At 38.6% G+C, this 27,210-nt stretch overlaps 2 protein-coding genes across 6 annotated transcripts in view; one reads left to right on the top strand and one right to left on the bottom strand.

The window, feature by feature from the left end:
* Positions 1-18,227, bottom strand: part of l3mbtl2 (L3MBTL histone methyl-lysine binding protein 2) — a 66,046-nt gene extending 47,819 nt beyond the window's left edge. For 3 of the 5 annotated variants that reach the window (XM_057826115.1, XM_057826113.1, XM_057826112.1), the window contains exons 1-4: positions 18,172-18,227; positions 17,236-17,658; positions 10,680-10,791; positions 10,467-10,600 (exon numbers count right to left, since the gene is read on the bottom strand). In XM_057826115.1, coding sequence (XP_057682098.1) covers positions 10,467-10,600; positions 10,680-10,791; positions 17,236-17,586 — 597 coding nt within the window. In that variant the 5' untranslated portion in view covers positions 17,587-17,658; positions 18,172-18,227. Of the gene's footprint in view, positions 1-2,862; positions 3,688-10,466; positions 10,601-10,679; positions 10,792-17,235; positions 17,659-18,171 lie in introns of those variants that run through there. The other 2 variants (XM_057826117.1, XM_057826116.1) reach the window with 1 other exon arrangement.
* A 3,836-nt stretch (positions 18,228-22,063) lies between these two features.
* LOC130909856 (E3 ubiquitin-protein ligase TRIM35-like) lies at positions 22,064-24,825 on the top strand. Its single transcript, XM_057826769.1, has one exon. The coding sequence runs from the start codon at positions 22,101-22,103 to the stop codon at positions 23,283-23,285; it is 1,185 nt and encodes a 394-aa protein (XP_057682752.1). The 5' UTR covers positions 22,064-22,100; the 3' UTR covers positions 23,286-24,825.
* The last annotated feature ends 2,385 nt before the right edge of the window (positions 24,826-27,210 follow it).

Below are 27,210 nucleotides of genomic sequence, written 5' to 3' on the forward strand. Positions count from 1 at the left end.
TTAGCTGTCACGCCTCTTGGTTTGTTTACATTCTCCGAAGCCGGGGTAAAGAAATGACATAAAGCCGATTTAGGTGGCATAAAATATCGTTCGGGAGGTGCGACAGTAGAGGTGAAGTCGACAGTTTTGACCATTATGGAGTAATTTTGCCATGTCGTCCTGAATAAATGCATTTTTATTATTTCATATTCCATTTAGCAAAGACTGTTATTTGTCATGACCATGCCATTTATTTAGCTATTGGGGAAAAATACTTGGATAAAAATAATATCCTGTAAAAATATTGGAGTAGAGAGACTGAAACAATGATATTCTGCGGCTCTCTTCGTCACGTTTTCCTTGTTCTGAATAATTCCCCCTCAACGGGCTGACTGGTCCTTCTCAAGCCATTTATTTAGCTATTGGGGAAAATACTTGGATAAAAAGAATATCCTGTAAAACTATTTGAGTACAGAGACTGAAACAATGACATTTTGCGGCTCTCTTCGTCATGTTTCCCTCATTGTGAATAATTCCCCCTCAATGGGTTGCATACTAAATCAGATGAAATCGTGACTCCGTTGACATCATCCACCTGTTGGGGACGCTAGAGCCCTATAATGGTAGGCGTGGCTAACCGGCAGGTTAAAAGACTAATTTCTCGTCATCTGCGCTTTGCTAAATTATTCTATATAGTCGAATCGTCTCAAAATATAACTCCCATAATAATCATATTTAAGACTTTTTTTCTCCTGTTGTACGCATTTTAAGGTCAGTGTTGTTTTGAAGCTGCAAATCATGATGGAGCCACTACCTCCGTGAAGTTGGCCCCCCATCAGGCGCAAATTTATATAAAAATAATGTCAATCGATTGTGCTGAAAAAAGTTTCATTTGTGCTGTACCGTTTAAGATATTTAAAATTTTTTAGAGGTCAATCAGCACCCCATTTTGATTAAAAATGGTGTAATCGTTTATGCTTCATTTGTGCTGTAAAAAGTTTCATGCAGGCCCCCAATTTATTGCAAAATGGACTTGAAATGGTGCCATCTGTTTATGCTGCGTTTGTGCTGTAAAAATTATTGTTTGTAAGCTATCTTTTTATAGATATAGGTGGTATCTTGGGTTACGAATGAGTTCTGTTCATACACTGGCGACGTAACATGAGTTTCCGCCTAGGATGGAATTCACCATTTAAATACCCATAGGTAACCCCCCAAATCTCAAAATAACTATCCAAAAATATGTATTATACGCTATTGTACTGTCCTCACCAAGACGTTGGAGCTAACTAAAATAAAAATGAAATTATATATATCAGTTTCATCATCAACAACACCAATTCAAATTTGCGTTTATAACTAGCTGCTGATACAGCAATCTAACAATCTAAACAAACGATAAGCATGTATCTGTTAGCATCTGCACTTCATCAAAAACAATCACATCAAATTGCCCGAACTATTCCACCACAACTGAAAACATACAATAAACACAAATGGTGTTATATATAGGTGTTGCCTCGGTGGATGCCTGGCTTAGTAAAAAATACTCTTGGAAGTACATTTTTCTCCAAAAGTTATTCAACTTAACGTCATGGAGTAAATGTAAGGCGTTACTACCCAAATCTGGTTTTTAGGCAGAAAATGTGCATGTCCCCACAACTCAATCCCATTTAGCCACCATTATGGTGTAGCTAATTTTATTGTCTCCACTTCGTTTACAAAAAGTACTTAATAAGTGCACAGTAGTCTTCATAAAATTATGATTAGTATATTTTTTTCTTCTTGTGAATTATATTTGGTATGGCCATAGACTAAGAGTATTAACAAAGAAAAAAATGGTGTTCTGCTAGACAAATCGAGCAGCCGTTCCAGTTGATATCTGAACTTATTTCAACTTTCATTTCAGTGATTAAAATTTAACACTTAAAACATGATGCACTGAAAATTTGGACAAAAAATACAGTAAATTGACTGATATACTGTAGCTTAATTAAAACATTCACTATCACACATCCTTATTTGTAGTGCTGCAGCTATCGATTATTTTAGCAGTCGAATAATCGATGAACTAGTTAGTTCGAATAATCGAGTAATCGTATAAGGAACACGAAAAATTAAAATACCTGAGCAAGGCCTCAAACTGTATAAAAAAAATAAGGATTTATGTACAACCAAAGAACAATTGGCTAACTTACATAGCAAAAGTCTGCTAGCTTAAACGCTATAATACTTTTATTTATTTACTATGCTCTTAGCAAATGGTTAAGACACATATTCCCACAAAAAAACTGCTAAATATACCGATAATCTAAACTAAGAGTGCATTAAAAAACATTAGCTCAAACAAAAACTTGGCTTATGTTGGTCTTAACATGGAGCTGCTGGATTCAGCCATATGAAATGAGGCAGACTAAAGGGCAGTGTATCCACCCAAATCAATAAAACTAAATGCAAACACTTCAAAACGCCAAATTCAAACGCCACTTTAATTTTAAAAAATACTCAAAGCGGCAGAATTGAATTCGAATCTTTTTTTAATCGAATACTCGAGCTAATCGATTAATTGTTGCACTACTACTTATCTGGATCACAAAAATGGGTTTTATCATTGTGTAAATGTGCCAATTATTCGTGCATTTTCCCCCCGATAACTTATTATGAATTTTTGAATGAAACGAAAAAAGGGCATCATTGTGTCGTGACCATTGTAGAATTCAAGCAAAAATTTGTGAGATTACGTCTAGATCTTTGCCCAAAAATCTTGTGACCTGATAAGACTTTGATAACCGAGCTCTATATAACAACTTTTTCGATGTGAAAATACACATTCTGGTGAAGTTCGAACAAAGATATGCCCGTGGAATGTTTGTGTGCAGGTACCACGTTGCGGGGATCCAAGTGAGAGAGCAAACATGGGAAGCTTTTGTCCCCCACCACAGAGGTCGGTCGATTATCTTGTCCTGTGAAATCCATCTTTCTGGGTATTTTTTCAGTCGTCTGATCGTCACGCAGCAACGGGTCCGTTATTGTTATTTCCGTCTGCTGTTTGAGTGCTGCCAGCCGGTCCAATTTATCTTCAGTGAGCCTCCAAAACTCATCATACTTTGCCCTGTGTTTTATCTTCAAATGTCGAATTAAATTCGTTGTGTTTAAGCTTTTTGTCGCGGCACCCCCGCGAAGTACCGTAGCGTGACATGTGTTGCAAGTCGCAAACTTAGCATCACTCGCATTAACGGAAAAAAAATTCCACACGGCAGACATGTTTGTTTAGGGAGGTAAGGTATCACTCGTGCGCATGCGCATTGCGAAGGAAGGGCGGGAAAGGGATGATTGGCATATGATGATCACGTGCTTAAAGTCTCGAAAAGACAATTTGAACATAAAAATAAGAGTTTTTTTTGCTTGAAAAGTATTTAAGTATGTTTCAAAGGGCATTTTTTAAAACAATGTGATGGCTGAACTATATTGGTTTTCTTAGAAAAGTGTACTCAGAAAAAACAATAATTAAGCTAATAAATAATAATAATACGAGGTGATTCAAAAAGAATGTGCCAAAACCATTGCGGTATATTTAAAAAATCTAAAAAAATAATAACTAGCTGAATACAAGTATTGTATATAACTTCAAGTGTTTATTACAAGCTTTACAAGTGCTCAATGTGACCACCACCAGCGGCACGGACAACATCAAGCCGTTATGACTTTTAATTTGTTAAAATTACTTACTTGTTAAAAAGACTTTTGAGTCTTATTTTAATTCTTATTAATTATTAACTAATTAAATAATAATTTAATAATTCCGTTCATTTCAATAATTTAAAATGAATAAATGCGCCATTATTTTGGCATATTCTTTTTTAATCACCCTGTGTAGTAATAATTATATATATTAAAATAAAGGTAAATTTGTTCTTCCTAGCTAAGATTCACCCTCCCACCATTTAATTTAGAACTAGTAGATGTCCAATCCATTTAAAGTGGGAAGGTGGCAGCGAATGAACGCCAACTCTCCCACTTCAAATGAATTTGACGCAGCACGTTTTTACTAAAGTAAAAGTACACATAGAGGGGCAAAAAATTACTTAAGTAAAAGCACAAGTATCTAAGAAAATACTCAAGTAAAAGTACAAAAGTATTTGCTTTAAAATTTACTTTACAAGGAAAAAGTAAAAGTATTCCTCCCGATGCAAAAATGTGATATATACAAATATTATATACACTACCGTTCAAAAGTGGGGTCACTTAGAAATTTCCTCCTTTTTGAAAGAAAAGCACAGTTTTTTTTCCAATGGAAATAACATATAAACTAATTAGAAAAACACTCTAAACATTATTAATGTGGTAAATGACTACAGTATTGCAGCTGGAAACATCCAGTTTTAATGCGATATCTACGTAGTTTTGTAAAGAGGCCCATTTACAGCAAACATCACTCCAGTGTTCTAATAGTACATTGTGCTTGCTAGTTGCCTTCGAAGGATAATAGATGATTAGAAAACAGTTAAGATTGTTAGAGAAGCTATAAAACTGATCTTCTTTTGAACTAGTTGGGTATTTGGAGCGTCACCTTTGTGGGTTTGATTAAACTCTCAAAATGGCCAGAAAAAGACAACTTCCACGTGAAACTTGACAATCTGTTCTTAGAAGTGAAGGCTATGCCATAAGAGAAATTGCCAAGAAATTGAAGATTTCCTATAACGCAGGGTACCAATCCCTTCAGAGAGCAGCACAAACAAGATCTAATCAGAGTAGAAAGAGAAGCGGAAGGCCCCGCTGCACAACCAAGCAAGAATACAAGTACATAACAGTCTCTAGTGTGAGAAATAGATGCCTCGCAGGTCCTCATCTAGCAGCTTCATTAAATAGTACCCGTAAAACGCCAGTGTCAATGTCGACAGTGAAAAGACGACTCCTGGATGCTGGCTGTCAGGGCAGCGTGGCAAAAAAAAAAAAAAAGCCATATCTGAGACAGGCTAAGAAAAGGAAACTATTAATATGGGCAAAAGAACACAGACATTGGACAGAGGAAGACAGGAAAAAAGTGTTATTGACAGACGAATCATAGTTTGAGGTGTTTGGTCTTTGGATCAAAGAGAAGAACATTTGTGAGATGCAGAACAACTGAAAAGATGCTGGAACAGTGCCTGATGTCATCTGTCAACCATGGCGAAGGTAATGTGATGGTCTAAGGTTGCTTTGGTTCTGGTTGGAGATTTGTAAAAGGTCAACGGGATTTTAAAAAAAGGAAGGCTATCAATCCATTTTGCAACGCAATACCCTCTGGACAACGCTCGATTGGAGTCAATTTCATCCTACAACATGACAATGACCCAAAGCACACCTCCAAATTATGCAAGAACTATTTAGGAGAGAAGCAGGCAGCTGGTATTCTATCTGTAATGGAATTGCCAACACAGTCAACAGATCTCAAACCCATTGAGCTGTTGTGGGAGCAACTTGACCGTATGGTACGCAAGAAGTGCCCATCACGCCAATCCAACTTGTGGGAGGTGCTTCTGGAGGCGTAGAGTGAAGTTTCTCCAGATTACCTCAACAAATTAACAGCGAGTATGTCATTGGTCTGCAAAGCTGTAATTGTTGTAAAGGAAGCATTCTTTGATAAAAGCAAAGTTTGAAGGAGAAAATTATTAATTCAAATAAAAATACTTATTTCTAAAATTTTCAATGTCTTGACTATATTTTCTATTCATTTTGAAACTCATTTAAAAAAAAAAAAAAGTGTGAGTTTTGAAGGAAAACACAACTGTCTGGGTGACCCCAAATTTTGGAACGGTAGTGTATATAAATACAATATTTAAAATTGTGCAAAATGGAAAAAACAAGTAATAAAATTGACTGCACTGTAAACAGAAGCTTAACAAGTTAAAAAAAAACTCCAACACTTGCAACACAGATTGCACGCAACTATCAGGGGCATACTCCTACTATACTAGAGTGTGCAGCACCCATTTGAAGGTGCGCTGGTCACTATTGGTTAATATCTTGTTTACCTGCCTAATCTTGCTTGTACTCGTGTTGCTGCCTCTAGTGCTCAATTACGGTATAGTTGCACGAGGCTTATCGATTGTTTTCATGCCTCCGGGCGCAAAACTATCAGTGAACAATGAGAGAAAAACAAACGAACAAACAAAAATAAATAACATGTAACGCAGGCGACAATTTGAAAAGTAGTGGTGTAAAAAGTACAGATAAGTGATATAAAATGTAGTGAAGTAAAAAGTAGCACTTCATAATTGTACTCAAGTAAAGTACAGATACACAAAAATGTACTTACAGTAAGTAAAGAAGTACTTTTACTTCGTTACATTCCACCACTGATTGGACGTCTCACACCGTCAATGACCAATGAGCTAAGCAGTGTCTGATCAAGCCATGATAGCAATTGCTTTACAGTCAAGTGAGTATGCGGTAATTTAGTATTAAAAGAAAAAATATATGGCAGAAAACACTTATGTGACTTGAAGTTCCCCTCTGAGACCCCCTATTTGGCCAACTTTCAAAATTGTCCGATATGCATGTGTGATACATCATTGGAAAGCCAAAAATCTCAATTTTCTGGGGGAAGAAAATTTTTGAACAGGAGGGCATTTAAAAAAATAAATAAATAAAATAACAGCGAAACACTATCTGGAGGTGAGTGCATAAAAGAGCAGAATTAAAGACGCCATGACTTTAAAGAGATATTATCACGTACTTACCTTGTTCTGATCCAAAAATTCAATGTAGCATGTATCACCGAGTGTTCACACAGCTGTGAATGGCCACAGCTGGATTTATGGGGGATTTTATGGGTGAAACATGGTAATATAACAAGGGTTGCAATGCAGAAATCGCAGACATCGAGTGGTCGAGATTTTCTTTTTCAAATATTTACCCTTCTAAATGTTTTTTTATTTTTCAATTTTTGTTTTTGTTTGGATCCATTATTTATCATCCAACATATCAGAGAAAATGCGACACTAACAAAAAAAAAAAAATACAATTAAGCGGTCGTTATGAGGCAGATATCCATGACTTTTTTACAGACACCATTTTTTTCATTGTGACGCCATTGATTTAAAAGTTTAAAATATGGGAGTGAATAATTTTTTAAAGTTGTTTTTTTTTAAAACAAAATATTTTACATCAATTAATGATTCTAAGCTAAAAATGACAGACATTTTGAATAAGAAATATAATTACCTTCGTTTTATGGCTGGGTTGAAACAAAAGTGGTTGCACAACGTCTGTAAAAGGGGGTTTCCAGGGTAAAACGGACAAATCAAAAATAGTTCGGGGGCTTAATGCGCCATGAATCTGCTATGGCAGCATATAGACATATTGTTCTATCAAACACAACAGTTCTTTTGGCTTAAAATACAGCAGTTCCTTTTAAAGATGGTGCAAGAGCAGAAACTGCTTTTTCAGTCTTGTCTGTGTTTTCCGCCATATATATTTGTTCAAAAAACAAAAAACATTTGTTCAAAAAACATGGTATTGGTATTAGCCACACACAGCTGGAGTTACGATACAACAAATGGGGTGTGACAATATATCGAAAAGGTGATATAGGTGATAAAGGTGAGCCCTACACTTTGTATAGGGCTCTAAAATTAGAGCCAGTACGGGTATTTTTTATTTTTTTTATCTACTCGCGCATGCGCAACCAGTTAGTTACATTGCTGGTTATTTTTTTGTTATTGTTGTTGCTGTCAAACTCCTTCACGGTTGAATCCACTAATTGGCACACACTGCTAAATGATACGCTCCTCCATGTTGTCAAATTGTGGCGTGTGGATGTCAGTTTCAATAAAACCCGACTGCTGCCCAGAGCCAAACTACAGCCGCTACAAACACGCCTCGAAAAAACCACGGCCCAACAAACTACACCCACATAATGCTACAGTGGTGGCGTCTGATGCGTCTCACAGTATCACATGGATACTGTAAATAGCAAGATAGGATATGACAGCCTCGGCTGAGTTAGTAGACAGTCATCTTAAAGCAGTAGACTGCTCAGGCAGGCTTTGTTGTAGATTTTATCTAAAAAACTCCTAAATCAGCAAAATCTTGACTTGAATCTCTCCTTAAATGCTGAAACAATTTTATCACTTACACATGTCGAAAGTGGACAGAAAGGAAATAAAGCAATAATGTAATAACGGGAGAAATTTTAACAACTGTTGATTCACATTAAATGAATTCCAAACATTGCAAAGGTTACAATCTAGTTATGGTTAGGCACGCCTCTGTGTCCGCAATACCTCTGTGTCTAGTTAAGTCCAGGGTAAGTAATTGGGCTAGGGCCTATTGTCCCAAAAAACACTTTGAACGAATTGTTTGCGCCACCATACCAACAGCAGACATGGTTTGTATGGGGCGTGGTTTGTAGCTGCTGTAGCTTCTCATCTGGGTTGGCCAGGGTCTTCGCAAGTCATTTGTCGATCAATAAATCTGTTGCTAGCTAGTTGTAATGGCAGGTGACAGCGACAGAATTAGAGCTAATTAGCGTACTGCACGAATGCTATTCTCTATTCTTAGAATGTGACGTCGCCATCGTAGCGCAGAAGTGGGACATTATAGACATGCCTTCGCATACAAACCATGTTATTTCTGCTTGTTTTCTCTGGTAATCTTTCAAAAAAAAAAAAAAGAAAAAAGAACATGACAATCAAACACTGCTGCTATGGAACTTGTAGAAACGACTCTAGACATTACGACATATAAGGGATGTTTTCTTTATACTTTTCCCGAAACCAAAAACTAGGAGGAAAAAAATATGAAGAATTGGATCAACTTGTGCGGCTGTCCAAAAGATCAGTTTAACGCCAGCAAGGTAAAGCCATTCACATTTCATATGCAGTTAACATTTTGTTGGGGGCCATGGTCCTACGGAGGACAGAGAGCTAAGCTAAGTTGAAACAGGAGAGTGTCACTGTCAGTGGCGTAAGGCAATGCACACAAGAAAAAGGTGTCGTTAGAAAAGCTAACTCTCGATCAGGTCGGCTCTTTTTCACCCCTCAACACTCAAGTCATCTCTTTAACTGAACATTTGTATGTTTTTCCACATCTTTACCAGTGAATTTGACACCAGGGACATCATTTTCAGGCAGAATTGGTAGGTTTAGCTCGGTAAACATCTCATTCGTACACTTCCATGCCTCATTCGTACGTTTCCTTGCATTTATTATTAGGGACAAACAGGAGGTTGACCCGCCTAGCAACAATTGCTAACGTGATGAATAGGCATGTGCCGGTATGAGATTTTCACGGTACGATAACCGTGAGCAAAAATACCGCGGTTTCACGGTATCACGGTATTGCAATTATAGCTCCAAAATTTTGAGATATATGGGTTTAAAAAATAAAAAAAATCCATTGAACATGATTTTTTCAAAACATATTTGCAAATTGGAACATGAATATAATGTGAAAATAAATAAATTAACAAAAAATAACAAATATTATATAAAATTAAAATAAATAGAACCTAGACTATACCCACAGCCACAGCTCAATTTGCTCAATATTAGAGTAAGAACAAAATAATTGCTACAAAAAGTAAAAACACTTCTAAATAAAATTAAAAATATATAATGTATGACTTTTTTTTGAGGGGGGAAGCTCAAGTGAAGTTTCGCCATTTTCAGCCACTGTGTCAACTCTAGTCTACATGATGCCATGCCTTTGTGTTAAAAAGAACAAAGAATTCATAAGTTAATAAGTTAGTTAAAATGTATAAGTTAGTTTTATAAATGAGTTAAAATGTAAATATTGTTGAGGAAGGGTTTCATCTAAAAAAAAAAAAAAAAAGTGAGGAGTGAGACCTCTTCTCTCAATTAGCGATCTTTGGCGCGATTCTTTTTCTTTCCCCCCTTCATTCAAGCTTTTCTCTCACTCAGCGGCTGTGAGACATAAAAGAAGCTGCTCTCCCAGTTTAGCCTAGGCTAACATTCGTCTTTGTAAGTTTTAGTTAGTTTGTATATTGAATTTGAAAGGAAAATGTGTGTTTTGTTTTTGGCGAACTTTATAATGGTGCTACTGCTATCCTGTTGAACCTAATCACACGGTGGAAAAATACAATTGTACGTTTTAAATGTATTTATTTGTATATTTCACCACGATTTGAGAGCTCAATAAATTGAAGAAAAGTACACCTTGTGTTTGGAGGATTTGTTTTTGGGTTTGCTGGCTGTTTAGTGACACTCACGGCAACAAACGGGAAGGGGTGAGCCACTTCGGCTGCATTTTGGCACATGAAAAATAGCGAATGCCGTACTAAGGTATGACGGAAAATTTTTGTGGTTTTGAAACCGCGACGTTTTCACACCACGGTAAACCGTGAAACCGGTAACCAGCACATGTCTAGTGATGAATATTAATGGGCAAAAATGACGTGTTGCTTGTGGTACGCCATTGTAATTTCAAGGTTCATTTCTACAACACAACTTCCTTATTGACAGACACTTACAGTATTTTCTTACCTTCAGGCGTGCATGTGCACTCGACATTTTCAGGCGGGAGGAATAAGCGCGTGAGCAGAAAGTGCTACAGAAACGCTTGCGTTTTGTTTTAAAGCCGCTATTGTCGAAAATTGTCCCACACAGCTCGCACCTTGCTGTACAGAAAAGAATGTTATTTTACATAAGATACTTTCATTTTTTTTAATGTTTGCCTTTATTTTAGTGCACACTCACCTGGTTCTTGTACTGGAGACTGGTCCTGTATTTGTCCTCCTTTCTGGTACTCCTTCTCACTTGCTCCATCTGTACCAAGATGTATTCTACTCCTTTTTATCTGCAACGGAGTCTGAATAGACGACACACATTAAATAAATGGACATCTTGTTTAGCTACAGTGCTGGCCAAAAGTATTGGCACCTAGGGATGGGAATCGAGAACAGCTTCCTATAGAGAACCGGTTCTGTATGTTTCAATTCCATGGAATCTTTTAGCAGTTTAACGATTCTCTTATAGATTCCAACCAGCACGATTTACGTCACTAGCACGACTTACGTCACCTAACTTACACATGTTACAGACATTTGATTCATTAAGTAAGACTACATGATTACTCAGGGACCACTCACCAAGTATAATCTAGTGTGTCGTCGCGGAGTGATTTTGCATTAATTTTCACAGGCCAGGTCATTATTCATGAGACTACTTAAAGAAATGGTGATTTTTTTCCAAAAAAGTCTATCAATGGGTCTATCATATTCCACGTCGAATATGCCATAAGAAAAATATAACATATATGCATCTAAAATAATCCTAAACGATTTTATTAGCAATTTTAATACTCCTGTTAGAAAGGTTCCTTGGGTATGCGTTCGTTCCCATAGCAACCAGTCACTTACTTCCTGTTATTGTCCTACGTCACACACGCTGCGTATTCTGGGACCGAGAATAGGCGTAAGGTGCACATTTCGAGCAGAGTGCAGCCACCTGTTAAGATGTGCGCGAGGAACTGTTAATCTGTGTGTGTCCATGAACGAATGTAAGTATTTCCTCTTCATGTCATAAAGTTCTTATAATAAGTTAGAGCAGTCATCAGCACGACCGTTTCATGTTTTTACTGTTACGTCGGCTTGTTGCTCCCGCTCGTTCTCGCTGCGTCAAGGAGAGCGTTTTATACATTATATTCGCGTTGCACATTTGTGTTAAGAGGGAATGTGTTAGTTTAGCATCTTAAGAGGATGTTGTACATCCATATGAGTGTAAAGTGCTTAGTTTTCGCCACTTTTATGGCCAAGATGACCGCACGTGCACGCAGCGTGCTTCCGGGTTGTGTGCGTGCACTCGCGCCCCCCAACCTTGTGTTCATTATACTGTGCGAGACATGTATGTGTGTTATTGACTGCTTTACAGTCAATTTGCATTGTTTATTGCATCAGCACAAATATGATGTAATTTTCTTTCCTTTCAGAACCACACATATACACACACATTCCAGTCTTCTTCCACACACATACGAATAGATAAACATCTTTCCATGTATGCTCTCATCTGCTCATTGAGTGATTGTCATATCAAGTGCCATTGCCTGTATATAGCTGTGCCTGTTGTCAAGTTGGATTAAAAGTGCCAAAGACCAATTCCACTCTCCGCTCCTTGTGTTCTAACGGACACCCCAAGGCGAATGAACCATAAAACAAATTGCAGTGTTTCCCACCAATGAACGAGACTATGGCAGGCCGCCACAGTCTCGTTTGGGACCGCCACAGTCTCGTTTGCCCCCCCGCCGAAAAAAAAAAGAAAAAAAAAAAAAGATAATAATCAGATGCGTCAGTCAGCCGATTACACAGCTGTAGCCCACTCAACATGGCTAGCGCGAGACAGACTGTTGGTTTTAGCGACTCGATGTGTTTTTGGTCATGTAAAACCGAATTTACCGAGGATTAAAACATACTGCCGGCTCTCCCGTTGAGCCACTTGGCAGGAGTTGCTCTGGTCATTCCAGTCTCCAGCGTCAACTGCAAGAGGGACTTCTCCACAATGAACAGGGTAAGGGCATGACTAGAGGTGCTGACAGCTGTGCCAAATATGCATAATATTTGGTGTGAATGTAAGGTGCATAATTGTCAAGTAAAGGAGAGTACAATACCCCTTTCCCACTGGCCAAAAAACCCGTGTCAACCAGCCAACAATCGGCTTTTGGTGGCAGTGGGAAAGGTGCAGCAACCCGCCTTGACCCATGTCAATCAACCCGCCAAGCGACCCGCGTTAAAATCACCTCAGCTCTGATCGCCATGCAGTGTGAAAGCAAAACCCCGGGTCAACAGTCAACACCCTAATCTACGTGGTGACGTAGGCTAGTACGTGATGCGTCATAACTAAAAAACAAAAACCATGTGCTCTAGCGCGGATCCACATACGGCGAACAGTCGGTGTAGCAGCGTTAGCAATAGCCATAACAGACAAAACAAAGGCTCTTCTCCTCCTCCTGTGACATACACGACTCCTTTCAAACCAAAATTTAAGTCGCATAAGGTTGCCTCAGCACAAGTACAGTGTTGATCCTTTGCTGCATTTCGACCATTTTGCGGGCAGTAAGACGCATGAAAACAGAGAACACAAACGGAAAGGAGGCTTCCATGTTGCTTTGCATTGTTAACTTCCTTGAACTGAATGAATTTGGTCGCACTTGTCGAAGCGCATCTTAGTGTGGTGACGTCACGCACCTTACGCACGGCTGAGGAGGGGTGGGTTTTAGACAGGTGGAAAAAAAAAAAAAAAAAAAGACACGGCTTTTTTCGTCAATGGGAAAGGTGCCAAATGCCAATTGCTAGTGGGATGCATTGGCTTGGAAAAACGCGCGTTGACCCACTAGTTTCAGTGGGAAAGGGGTACAAATGTGTGCTCCAAAGGCACCTCCCACTTTAATTTCTTTTGACTAATTGTAGTTATCTTATACAGGACTGTCTCAGATAATTAGAATATTGTGATAAAGTTCTTTACTTTCTGTAATGCAATTAAAAAAACAAAAATGTCATACATTCTGGATTCATTACACATCAACTGAACTATTTCAAGCCTTTTATTATTTTAATATTGCTGAATTTGGCTTACAGCTTAAGAAAACTCAAAAATCCTATCTCAAAATATTAGAATATCATGAAAAAGTATACAAGTAGGCTATTCAACTAATCACCTGAATCATCTAATTAACTCGAAACACCTGCGAGGGTTTCCTGAGCCTTAAAAACACTCAGCTTGGTTCAGTAAACTAAATCACAAGTATGGGGAAGACTGCTGATCTGACTGCTGTCCAGAGGACCATCACTGATACCCTCCATCAGGAGGGTAAGACACAAAAAGAAATTTCTCAAAGAGCAGGCTGTTCACAGAGTGCAGTTTCAAAGCATATCCACAAAAAGTCTGTTGGAAGGGAAAAATGTGGCCGGAAACGCTGCACAACCAAGAGAGATGACCGCAGCCTTAACAAAATTGTGAAGAAGAGCCGCTTCCAGAATTTGGGGGAGCTTCAAAGACAGTGGGCTGAAGCTGGAGTCCAGGTATCAAAAGCCACAGTTCACAGACTTGTCCGGGAAATGGGCTACAATAGCCGTATTCCCATGGTCAAGCCACTTCTGAACTCAAGACAACGGAAGAAGCGTCTGACTTGGGCTATGGAGAAGAAGCACTGGACAGTTGCAGAGTGGTCCAAAGTCCTCTTTTTAGACGAAAGCAAGTTTTGCATTTCATTTGGAAGTCAAGGCGCCAGAGTCTGGAGAAAGGCTGGAGAGGAGCAAAATCCAAGTTGCTTGAAATCCAGTGTGAAGTTCCCACAGTCAGCAATGGTTTGGGGAGCCATGTCAGCTGCTGGTGTTGGTCCACTGTTTTTCATCAAGTCCAGAGTAAATGCAACTGTGTACCAAGAGATTTTAGAGCACTACATGCTTCCATCTGCTGAAAAGCTCTATGGAGATGAGGATTTCATTTTCCAGCATGATCTGGCACCTGCCCACAGTGCCAAAACCACCAGTAACTGGTGCACTGACCATGGCATCACTGTCCTTGATTGGCCTGCTAATTCCCCTGACCTGAACCCCATCGAGAATTTGTGGGGTATAGTTAAGAAGAAGATGAAAGACACCAGACCTACAAATGCAAATGAGCTGAAGGCCGCTATCGAAGCATCCTGGGCATCAATAACACCTCAGCAATGCCACAGGCTGATTGCCTCCATGCCACGCCGGATTGATGCAGTAATCCGTGCAAAAGGATTCCCAACCAAGTACTGAGTGCATCAATGGACATTTTCAAATGTTTGATTTAGTTTTGCTGTTATAAAATTATTTTTTTACTTGGTCTGAGGAAGTATTCTAATATTTTGAGATAGGATTTTTGAGTTTTCTTAAGCTGTAAGCCAAATTCAGCAATATTAAAATAATAAAAGGCTTGAAATAGTTCAGTTGATGTGTAATGAATCCAGAATGTATGACATTTTTGTTTTTTTAATTGCATTACAGAAAGTAAAGAACTTTATCACAATATTCTAATTATCTGAGACAGTCCTGTAGGTCAAATCAGACCTCAGGAACAGACTGCAAGGAGAACACCTTGCTGCCTGCCTGAGAGTCTCCATAAATGGACCAAGCCCTGAAGCGTTCAATTTTGGAAGAGCTATGGAAATTTTCTTCACAAAGCCAAGAAAAATTAAATGTTCAATGGCAGGGTGCAGAGTCTGTCAGTAGTGAGTGAATGAACAATGGATTGAATGAGTGAGTGAATGAATTAATGACTTTGTGTCATGGCTTTTTGATTCAAGATTAAATTTGAAATATTCCTGATATGCCTTTGTGTGTTCTTAAGGATGACACCAACCTGTTGTGTTCATATACAGCAATTTATATTACATTCAGTGGTCTCAAAATGCCCTAAAGAGATACACCAGGCTTGAAAATGTACACACACACACCCTACCCCGAGGGTCCTAAAATCCTGTGGGAAACACTGATATTGAACCCAGAACCTCATACAGTCCATTAATCCAAATTAGAATCGATAAGAGAATCAATAAAGAATCCAATCGTTAAGCAATATCGATAATGGAATCAGAATCGTAAAAATCTAATCAATTCCCATCCCTATTGGCACCCCTGCAATTCTGTCCGATAATGCTCAATTTCTACCAGAAAATGATTGCAATTACAAATGCTTTGGTAGTAATATCTTCATTTATTTTCCTTGCAATGAAAAAACACAAAAGAGAATGAAAAAAATTTAAATTATTATCAGTTTACAAAAAAACTCCAAAAATGGGCCGGACAAAAGTATGGGCATCCTCAGCCTAATACTTGGTAGCATAACCTCTAGACAAAATAACTGCGAACAACCGCTTCCTGCATCCATCAGTGAGTTTCTTACAATGCTCTGCTGGAATTTTAGACCATTCTTTTTTGGCCAACTGCTCCAGGTCTCTGAGATTTGAAGGGTGCCTTCTCCAAACTGCCATTTTCAGATCTCTCCACAGGTGTTCTATGGGATAAATACGTAGACTCATTGCTGTCCACTTTAGAAGTCTCCAGTGCTTTCTCTCAAACCATTTTGTATTGCTTATTGAAGTGTTTTTTGGGTCATTGTCCCACTGGAAGACCCATGACCTCTGAGGGAAACCCATCTTTCACACACTGGGCCCTACATTATGCTGCAAAATGTGTTGGTAGTCTTCAGACTTTATAATGCCATGCACACAGTCAAGCAGTCCAGTGCCAGAGGTAGCAAAGCAACCCCAAAACATCAGGGAACCTCCGCCATGTTTGACTGTGGGAACCGTGTTGTTTTCTTTAAAGGCCTGTTTTTTCCCCCTGTAAACTCGATGCCTTTTCCCAAAAAGCTCTACATTTGTCTAATCTGACCAGAGAACATTCTTCCAAAACGTTTTGGGCTTTCTCAGGTAAGTTTTGGCAAATTCCAACCTGGCTTTTTATGTCTCTGGGTCAGAAGTGGGGTACTACTGGGTATCCTGCTATAGAGTCCTTTTCATTCAGACGCAGACAGACAGTATGGGTAAACAATGTTGTACCCTCGGACTGCAGGACAGCATGAACTTGTTTGGATGTTAGTTGAGGTTCTTTATCCACCATCTGCGCAATCTTTCGTTGAAATCTCTCATCAATTTTTCTTTTCCGTCCACATCTAGGTAGGTCAGCCACAGTGCCATGAGCTTTACACTTATTGATGACACTGCGCACGGTAGACAGAGGAACATTCAGGACTTTGGAGATGGACTTGTAGCCTTGAGATTGTCCATGTTTCCTCACAATTTTGCTTCTCAAGTCCTCAGACAGTTCTTTGGTCTTCTTTCTTTTCTCCATGCTCAATGTGGTACACACAAGGACACAGGATAGAGGTTGAGTCAACTTTAATCCATTTTAACTGGCGGCATGTGTGATTTAGTTTTTGCCACCACCTTTTACGTGCCACGGGTAAGTAACAGGTGCTGTTAATTACACAAATTAGAGAAGCATCACATGATTTTTCAAAGGGTGTCAATACTTTTATCCGGCCCATTTATGGAGTTTTGTGTAAAATGATAGTTATTTCTTTTTTTTTTTCCTTTCTCTTTTGTGTTTTTTCATTGCAAGCAAAATGAATGAAGATATTCCTACCAAGGCATTTGTAATTGCAATCTTTTTCTGGGAGAAATTGAGCATTATCAGACAGAATTGCGGGGGTGCCAATACTTTTGGCCAGCACTGTATGCTTTTGCTCTGTGGAGAAATCATTACAATACCACAGTACTCACTGTATTATGACACTCATTTGATTCAGCATGAATACTCATGTGTTTGATAGCAGGAAGGCAGGTATTACAGCCAGTGCCATCGCAGGAAATGCAGTGGCGACGGACAAACACAGTAGGAACAGCCCCAGGTCGCAGCTTGTGAACCCCTGAAGGCGATATGGACTCAAAGTAGTCTTTCCCAAAATGCTCACTGCATAGGCGACAATTGGGTGAAGCGATCCAATCGCCGCGAGTACGCTGAACTTGCTTTTCCCATTTGCGAAATTCCTGGGGATCCTTAGGAAATTTAAAAAGCGTTACATTATCTTCAGTGGTTTTGCCGCATCCGTACGCCACACAGGGGTAAGGCATCCTGAATTCTGCTCATCCAGCAGAACTACTCATACCACATCGCTCCTTCAGGTAATATGTCCTTTTTCAATTCTGCAAATGAAACAGAATGTTTGTAATTTACAATGTTTTGAGCACTCTAAATGTAATGATTGTTTAAATTTTGCCTTTTGGGTTGAAATCAGGTGAAAAACATGCAAAACCGTTCCACAACTTATATTGATATGATAAAGAAAAATAGGTTCAAGAATAATTATTAATAGCTAATAGTTTGGTCCTCAAACTTATTATTTATAACATATAAGGTATGAGGAATTAACAGGAAGCAATAGTTTGGTCCCTCAAACTTATTATTTATAACATATAAGGTATGAGGAAAAAAGAATAAGCAAATACCGTTTTAAAGGATGTAGCTGTATTTTAAATGCTAAAAAGTAACAATATATTAGCAGTATTAGTAGTATATAAGTCACATTTTAACAAAACGAAACTAAGTTACTGCGGAAACAATGTCGCTGTAATTCAAATAAACCTACTGAACGGATGTAAACCTGAGCCTTTAAACGAAACATTTTAACAAGATATTTGACCATTCGCTGTACTTACCGAAGTGTCACGTAAGACTTTCACAGAAAGTTGTTGTTTACTGGCGAGCCGCAGACGGTCGCATACGTATTACGTCATCATAAATGCGCGACCAAATTCTCGCGATTCCACGTGCTTTGTTGGACAGTCTACACTGGAGGAGCGTGCAATTTGATTTTTAAATTACACACACACACACACACACAACAGACAACAATGTTTTAATATTTGTTTATTCATGATCATTGGGAGGTATTATTAAATGTAGCTAGACGGATGGATGTTTTTTGCATTGTCCAATTCATGTCCTTTGCCGTGTACCAGGAAAATCAGTACCGAAAACGCAATAAATCCTGCAGGTTCTTAGTAATCAAGGGAGTTAACAAATTAATGATTAAGTAAATATTATTTTTTTCTTATAACTTCCATACCCTATATCTAAAAGTTGGTCATTTTTTCAGCTAAATCAAGAAAACTTTGCTTTCAAATAATGTTTTGAACAATATCTATTCTTGAATTAAGAACATTTATGAAAAGCTTTTTTTTTTTTAAGATTAAATATTCTAATTTATTGCATAAAATAAGTCTGATAAACTTATTTACAGCTAGCTATATATCTTATTTCAAGAAATCTGAGTAAAATTTACATAAAGCACTGGCAGATAATTTATTATTAGTGGATTTACACAGAAAAAAATCACTTAATTCTACTAGATTTACACTATAAACAAGGGAATTGAATTAGTTTTAATGAGGTGTGTTTTAGCAGTGTGGTGGATGAAGTACTTTTTTTTTTTTTTTTTTTTTTTTACTTAAGTAAAAGTACAGATAGAGGTGCGAAAAATTACAAAGTACTGAAAAAAATGTCTGCATACACTGCTAAAACACACCTCCTTAAAACTAATTAAATTCCGTTATTTTCTGGGTAAATCTTCTAATAATAAATTATCTGCCAGTGCTTCAATTTTACTCAGATTTCTTGAAATAAAAAAATAGCTAGCTGAAAATAAGCCTAACAGACTTATTTTAAGGAAAAAGTTTGTATATTTAATCCTAAAAAAATTTGTTTATCAGAAATGTTCTTAATTCAAGATTAGATAATGTTCAAAACGTTGTTTCAAAGCATTTTTTCCATGATTTAGATGAAAAATTAGACTTTTAGATGTATGGGCTTAATTAGAACAAATAATAATATTTACTCAACGTAAGTGGAATAATCTAACGTACTAATCTGTTAAATAGCCTTTAACACACAAAACAAGATGGAGAAAATGATTTCACTAAATTTAAGAAAAATGATCTGATTAAGACGTTATAAATCTGCAGTGTAGGCCGCAATATTTTTTTTTTTAAATAAAAAAATTAATACATTTTAAATAAATGCAAGTCATCAGCCAATCAAACGTGTGTCGGGGGGGCACATTCAGCAAGTGAAAAGGTGTAAATGTAAGTCTGAACATAATGAAAATTATTCACTTCATAATAGTAGGGCCAATTCTATTCTTACAACATATTGGAGGACAATCTAATTTGCCTATACAACTCATAACATAATGCAAATACAATGGTATGAAAAAGTACCTGAACCTTTTGGAAATTCTCACATTTCTGCATAAAATCACAATCAAATGTGATCTGATATTTGTCAAAATCACACGGATGCAAAAACAGAGTCTGATTTAACTAAAACCACTCAAACATTTATAGGTTTTCACATTTTAATGAGGACAGCATGCAAATAATGACAGAAGGGGGAGAAAATAAGAACCCCCTGCCTAAGGAGACTTAAAGAGCAATTGAAACCAATTTTTACCAAACAATTTAAGTCAGGTGTGTGCCCAATCACTGATGAGTGGTTTAAAGCAGCCCTGCCCACTATAAAACACACACCTGGTAAGAAATGTCTTCATGAGAGGCATTGTCTGATGTGCATAATGGCTTGGTCAAAAATGCTGTCTAAAGACCTGCTATCAAGGTTTGTTGATTTGTATAAAGTTGGGAAAGGATACAAAACCATCTCTAAAAGTCTGGATGTTCATCAATCGACAGTCAGAGAAGTTGTCTACAAATGTAGAGAGTTTGGCACTGTTGCTTCTCTCCAAAGGAGTGGCCGTCCACCAAAGATGACGCCAAGACTTCAGCGCAGAATACTCAGAGAATTAAAAAAGAACCCTCCAGTGTCTGCTAAAGACTTACAGAAATCACTGGCACAGTCCAATATCTCTGTGCACACATCAACTATATGTAAAACAGTGGCCAAGAATGGTGTTCATGCGAGGACTCCACGGAGGAAGCCATTGCTGTCTAAAAAAAACATCATTGCTCATTTAATGCAATTCAGTATTCTTTCTCCTCCAAGCACGAGAACCTGTGTTTCTACCAAAAAGTTCTATTTTGGTTTCATCTGACCATAACACATTCTCCCAGTCCTCTTCTGGATCATCCAAATGCTCTCTAGCGAACCGCAGACGTGTACTGGGTTCAGCGGGGGACACACGTCTGGCAGTGCAGCGTTTGACTCCCTGGCGGCGCATTGTGTTACTGATAGTAGCCTTTGTTACTGTGGTCCCAGCTCTCTGTAGGTCATTCACTAGGTCCCCCCGTGTGGTTCTGGGATTTTTGCTCACCGTTCTTGTTATTATTTTGACGCCACAGGGTGAGATCTTGCATGGAGCCCCAGATCGAGGGAGATTATCAGTGGTCTTGTATGTCTTCCATTTTCTAATAATTGCTCCCACAGTTGATTTCTTTACACCAAGCGTTTTACTTATTGCAGTTTCAGTCCTCCCAGCCTGGTGCAGGTCTACAATTTTGTCTCTTGTGTCCTTCGACAGCTCTTTGGTCTTGGCCATAGTGGAGTTTGGAGTGTGACTGACTGAGACTGTGGACAGGTGTCTTTTATACCCATAATGAGTTAAAACAGGTGCCATTAATACAGGTAACGAGTGGAGCATCGTTAGACCTCGTTAGAAGAAGTTAGACCTCTTTGACAGCCAGAAATCTTGCTTGTGTGGCGGTGACCAAATACTTATCTTCCACTGTAATTTGGAAATAAATTCTTTAAAAATCAAACAATGTGATTTTCTGTTTTTTTTTTTTCACATTCTGTCTCTCATGGTTGAGGTTTACCCATGTTGACAATTAAAGGCCTCTCTAATCTTTTCAAGTAGGAAAACTTGCAAAATTGGTGGTTGACTAGATACTTATTTGCCCCACTGTAGATGGCTACGAAAAGCATCTCACTGAAGATATTCCAGCCAAAGGGGGTAACACTAACTATTAGAGGTAAAGTGTCCTAACTTTTTCCTCAGTTAGAATATGCATTTTTGTTGATAGATTTGGTTTAATCAGTAAAACAATGTTACTTTTTGTCGTTTACCTGCAATTAAATCACTTTCTTTTCCAGAGATAAAGAAACACAAGATCAGACATTGATATGTGAACATATCTTAATAAAGAACTGAATATTAAATGGGGCGTCCTAATTTTTTTTACATGACTGTCGTGTTTAACTCTTTGTCACCATCTGAACTTTTTAAGAGCGTGAAACAAGTCTAAGTATGCACTTGCCTGTCAATGCCAATTACCAGCTCGAAAAACCTGAATGCCTAGCTTTTGAGAATTCTGACGCACTATTTTCTGCATTTGTGATAGGCATTCCAGGAAACACACCTTCTAGGCTTTTTCTTATAGCTACACTAAATGAAAGTGTGAGGCAGATGCACACAGCCACGGACATACTTTGATTCTTGTTAGATTGAGAGAGTTTCTTCTCACAGACAATGGCTAACAAAGATGGGGAAGATATCCACTGTCCCGCTTGTCACGGTATCTTCAAAGATCCTGTTACACTTCAGTGTAGCCACACTGTCGATTGCGCGTGTGTGTTGCAGTGGTGGAAGGAAAAGGGAGGTCGAACATGTCCAGTCTGTTTGAAAAGGTGTAGCTCGATGGATCTGATTAATAAGTTTTCATCATCCTCATTTGAGCCAGAGACCGTCTGCAGGTTGCACAACGAGGAACAAACCTATTTTTGTTTGGACCACCAGGAAGCTGTGTGCCGAATGTGCAGACATGCTCCAATCCACGCCAGCCATAAATTCCTCCCGCTCAATAAAGTTGTGCGAGATCGTAGAAAGAACCTCCTGAAAGACCTGCGGAAAGCAAAAAACAGACTGGAAGATTATGGCTATACGAGAACCAGTTGGAATGAACATTCTGAGTACATCAAGGTCCAGAGTGACCAGATTGAAAGGAAGATTAAGAAGAATTTTGCTGAGCTCCATCAATTCCTACAGGTTGAGGAGGAGGTCAGATTGTCTGCTTTGAGGAAGGAAGAGCAAAAGAAGAATCAGTTGATGACGGAGAGGATTCAGACTCTCAGCAGAGAAATGGCCGCTCTTTCAGACCTGATCAGAAGCACAGAGGAGCACCTGAAATCTGACCACGTTTCATTCGTGAACAACTCCCAGGTTGCGACGACCAGGATCCAACAGCTGCCTGTCTTACCCGAGCAGCTTCCAAGAGGAATGCTGCTGGATGAAGTCAAACATGTGGGCAACCTTAAATTCGACGTTTGGAAGCGAATGAAGGAGATAGTGAATTATACTCCTGTGATTCTGGACCCAAACACGGCCAATCGAGCGCTCAATCTGTCTGAAGATCTCACCAGCATTAATGCTACAGTTGGAGAGCAGCGCCCCAAGAATCCGGAAAGGCTGAAGTGGAACGCTGTGCTCGCTTCTGCTTTGGACTCAGGAGCACACGTCTGGGATGTTGAGGTGGGAGACAACACTGACTGGCGACTTGGGGTGGCGTGGATGGGCTCTCCATATACAGTCTTCACATGGGACATTGGACTTTACAATAACAAATACTCAATGCTTCAACGACCATTTGAATTCCGGAATCCATCGATAAAACTGCGGAGGATCCGAGTTCATGTGGACACTAACAAGAGGTCACTCTCGTTTTCGGATTCGCTTACAAACACTGTATTATTTACAAAGGACAACATTTCCACTTGGCCACATTTGTCTAGTCAGCGGAAAATGTATCCTTTCTTTTACACAGGGGATAAAAGTCCGCTAAAAATAATACCAGTTACACTTAGTGTTACTCCAGAAAGTCAGTGATGATGTTGAAGATCATCATGCTCCCAGTCAGGAGATAAGATATTGAGCTTTTTAAGCTTTGTTATAATGTCGTCTTTGAAACATTTCTTTTGTCCCTACAGACTTTGTTTTGGGAGATAAAGGTCAGACATACGAATAGTAGTAGTGGTGATGCAAAGTATCTTGGCCTTCGCTACATGTTTGTACGCCGGTCCTCCCATTTAATTCTCAGGATCTTTCTCAAAGTTCTTAGAATGTGTTGCTCCAGAGTTCTAAGGTGTCTGCCCCATATAGCAAGGTGGGGAGAACCAGGAACTCATAGAAGCTCTGTGTCAGTCCTGAGATCTCGGTCTTCAAGACCCTCATCTTGAGTCTGGCATATGCTCCATTGGCAAAGCTCAGACGATGGTTGACCTCAGAGTCAATTTAGAGGAAAGAAGAAAGCAGATACGATGTTGAAGATACACACAACAACACCCAGGAAATACTAATTGCTAGACTATTAAATCATTTGCTCCCAAAAATGTATAAATATGTTCTATTTTTAATTGTTTCAGTGTTCTAAAGACGTATTTATAGGTGTTTTACGTTTTTTTTTTTAACAAGCGACATCTCTAGGTTCTGATTAAACTTAGCTCCAAAGCACAAAGCTGAAAATCCCTTTAAAGCAATAAAACTGGCCACTGGAGGGCAGTAGCGCATTTGGTAAGACCCCCAACTCGATTCAACGGAACGAACGGCTGGGCGCACGGCCGGGGCGCCGGCGGAAGACGTCCAGGATGCCAGGCGGAGGACGACCGAGCAGAACGACCGGGACCACCAGTGCAGCGGACGATGCCATTGAGTCTGTGCTGGAAAGACTCAAAAAAATCCATCTTTATGAGACAGGCGGCGATGAAGGAAAAGTTTACCCGGCCGTCGCGGCCACAACAGCGTCATCTCTCAGTTAGTTATGTGTAAATAAATTGTTAGTTTGCTATCAAAAGCTCTATAGTTGTTTATGTTATTTTGTAAAAGGAAAACATCATTCAGATGGTTGGGATGTAACTTAGGCAAAAAAATAGCTGTGTTAAAGTCAAAGTTCTGTTTGAAATGTATGCTTTCACAAAAAGCTCAATTTCTCAGTTTTTTCATCAGAAATTGGAAAATTGCTCAAACTAAGCTATTTTCTAATGCTGATTTCTAAAGAATGGAAAAAGATATGAACTAACTTTTTTTCCTGCTGAAAGAAGAGAGTCTAATCTTTCTTTTGGTGGGTTTCATGTTTATATAGCAATAGAACAGAATTTTCTGTGGGCCTTGCAAAATCAGGCAAAATCCAGTAAAACGGCCGGGAGCGAAGGGGGTTGCACCGGTGAAAATGGCTGGTAGTGAATGAGTTAATTTACTGTCTGCTACTCAGTGTAATTTTGTATTTCAATATCGTTCCCAGGGCTATTTAACAATTATTAACTTGGTCTGTGTACTGCATAATAGTGTTGTAGAGATATTTACTTGCTCATTTTACTTGATTGAATTCTATATTGTTTGTCTTCTTTCTGACTTTCTTTGGATAAGATAAGAATGCAGCTCTCAGCTTGTTCTCAGAAGCAAGTTCAAAGCAGAGAACATAACATAGCTGCTAGTAAAATTCCACTTTGTTGTGAGCAGTGTTGTTAATTTTACTTTGAAAAAGTAATTAATTACAGTTACAAATTACTTCTCCCAAAAAGTAATTGCGTTAGTAACTCAGTTACCTGAATGTAAGAGTAATTAGTTACTTGGCAAAGTAACTAGTGATTTTTTTTTTTCCTCAAAAAAAAAAAAAAAAAAAAAAAAAACAGGTCACAGAATGTGAAGCTTAAAGGGTTTGGGGGACAATTGGCCCAAGCCCAATTCTTTACCCTCCACTTAACTAGACACAAGGGTATTGCGATAACTAGCTAGTAACCTTTGCTATGTGTGGAAGTCATTTAAAGTTGTGAATCAATCGTTAAAGTTGTTAAAATTTCTCCCGTTATTGCATTAGTTCCCTTCTGTCTACTTTAAACATGTGTAAGTTTTAAAACTGTTTCATCATTTAAAGATAGATTTAAGTTAAGATTTTGCCGATTTAGGAGCATTTTAGATTTTAAAAAATTACTTAGGTTCGCTAGGAAGGATCTCTACATCAGGGCCTTCCTGAGAGGTCTACTGCTTTAAGATGGCGGCTGTTTACAAACGCATGTAGTCCTTAAAACATGTTGGCAATGCAGCAGTGTCTGTCATTTGCATCTAGTTCTATAATATGATATCTACCGTGTCATGTGGGCGTAGTTTGTCGGCTATGGCTGCAGTCAGGTATTATTGGAGCCATCTAGCATCGCGGTTGCAACGGCGTCTTCCCCACTCCTGCTCTGCTCTCGTCCCCGTGAGTCCGTTTCTCTCAGACTTTTTTTTATTTAACCAACTTAGTAACGCAGTGTAACGCACGCCTTTCCCGCCTCAGTAACGGTAACGGCGTTGCCAAGATGAGAAAAGTAATTAATTAGATTACTCATTACTGAAAAAAATAACGCCGTTAGTAACGCCGTTATATTGTAACGCCGTTATTAACAACACTGGTTGTGAGCCACTTCATGGGTTAACATGGGGGCTTGCCTATACACATTTGGAATAACAAAAAAGTAGAAAGTATGTGCGTTGAAAGGTCGGGGCTAAATTTTCCTGACCAGTTTTTAATTGATCTTCAGAAATGTATTTGGCTTAGGTGATGATTGCTTTCTTTTTGTTCCTGAATTGTGTGTTGTCATCTCCTGTTCATTAAAATAATTGAAGAACCTGTTACAAGAGAAAATCAGCTTTTTTTTTTCTTAGTGTTGCACCGGAAAAATTACATAATTGGTATCGGGGACTGATAAGAAATAACATCTGAGTGATCTAGTTTCCAACCGCTTGTTGACCTACTCAAGATGGCTGCCGGCGACAATTGGGGGGGCTGCCCTCCCACTTCAAATGGATTGGACATCTAGTGGTATCAATGGGAGCCAATGGGTTTAAAAAAATAAAATTTGTTTTTCCTCTGGCTAAGATGCAGCCTCCCACATATTCGTTCAATTACTGCCATCCCTCCCACTTCCTATGGATAGGACTTCGAGCATGGAAGCCAATGAGTAAAGGATAGAATTTACATTCAAGTCAGTATGTAGTAATTTAGTTTAGTAAATTTTATCAGTGCATACTTACACTGTATATTCAGTCCCTGACAAAATCTTGTCGCTTATCCATTTTGTAGAAACAATTGCTAATAACCTGTCTTTTAATTATTCAATTGGTTTCAGAAATGGCTCATATGAAAGCTAAGACCTTCCCAAATGATGTTGAATGTTCAAAAATAATATTTGTTTTACTGAAAAAAGATTTGTCATTTAATAAAGACATAAAGCTCAAATTTTGGCAGGACAAAAGGTTTGTCGCCAACAGAAAGTAGTGTGAAAATTGAACAAAAAATGTACTTCAAATACAAAAATATGTTACATAACATAGGCGAATTAAGTAGTGGTGCTGTGAGATCCAAATTTAATATTTTGTATGACTTCCATGGGCTTCGACAAGGATTCATACAATTTATTAATGAAGTCATCAGGAACATCAAAGAAAGCAGTTTTGCATGCCTCCCAGAGTTCATCAACATTCTTGGGTTTCGTCTTCCATGCTTCCTCTTTAATCCTGTTCATGTCTGGTGACTGGGCTGGCCAGTCCTGAAGGATCTTGATCTTCTTTGCCTTGAGGAACTTTGAGGTAGAGATTAAAGTATGCGATGGAGCACCATCCTGCTGCAGAATTTGTCCCTTTTTATGGTTAGGAATGTAAGACGTAGCTAAGATTTGTTGATATTTCAGACTATTATGTTGTATGATGTATGATATTTATGTTGCCTTCCACCCTGCAGATGTCTCAGAGTGCAGACAATTAAAAAACCGTGTGG

Source organism: Corythoichthys intestinalis, chromosome 21 (genome assembly GCF_030265065.1).
Source record: "Corythoichthys intestinalis isolate RoL2023-P3 chromosome 21, ASM3026506v1, whole genome shotgun sequence".
NCBI classification, from domain to species: Eukaryota; Metazoa; Chordata; class Actinopteri; order Syngnathiformes; family Syngnathidae; genus Corythoichthys; species Corythoichthys intestinalis.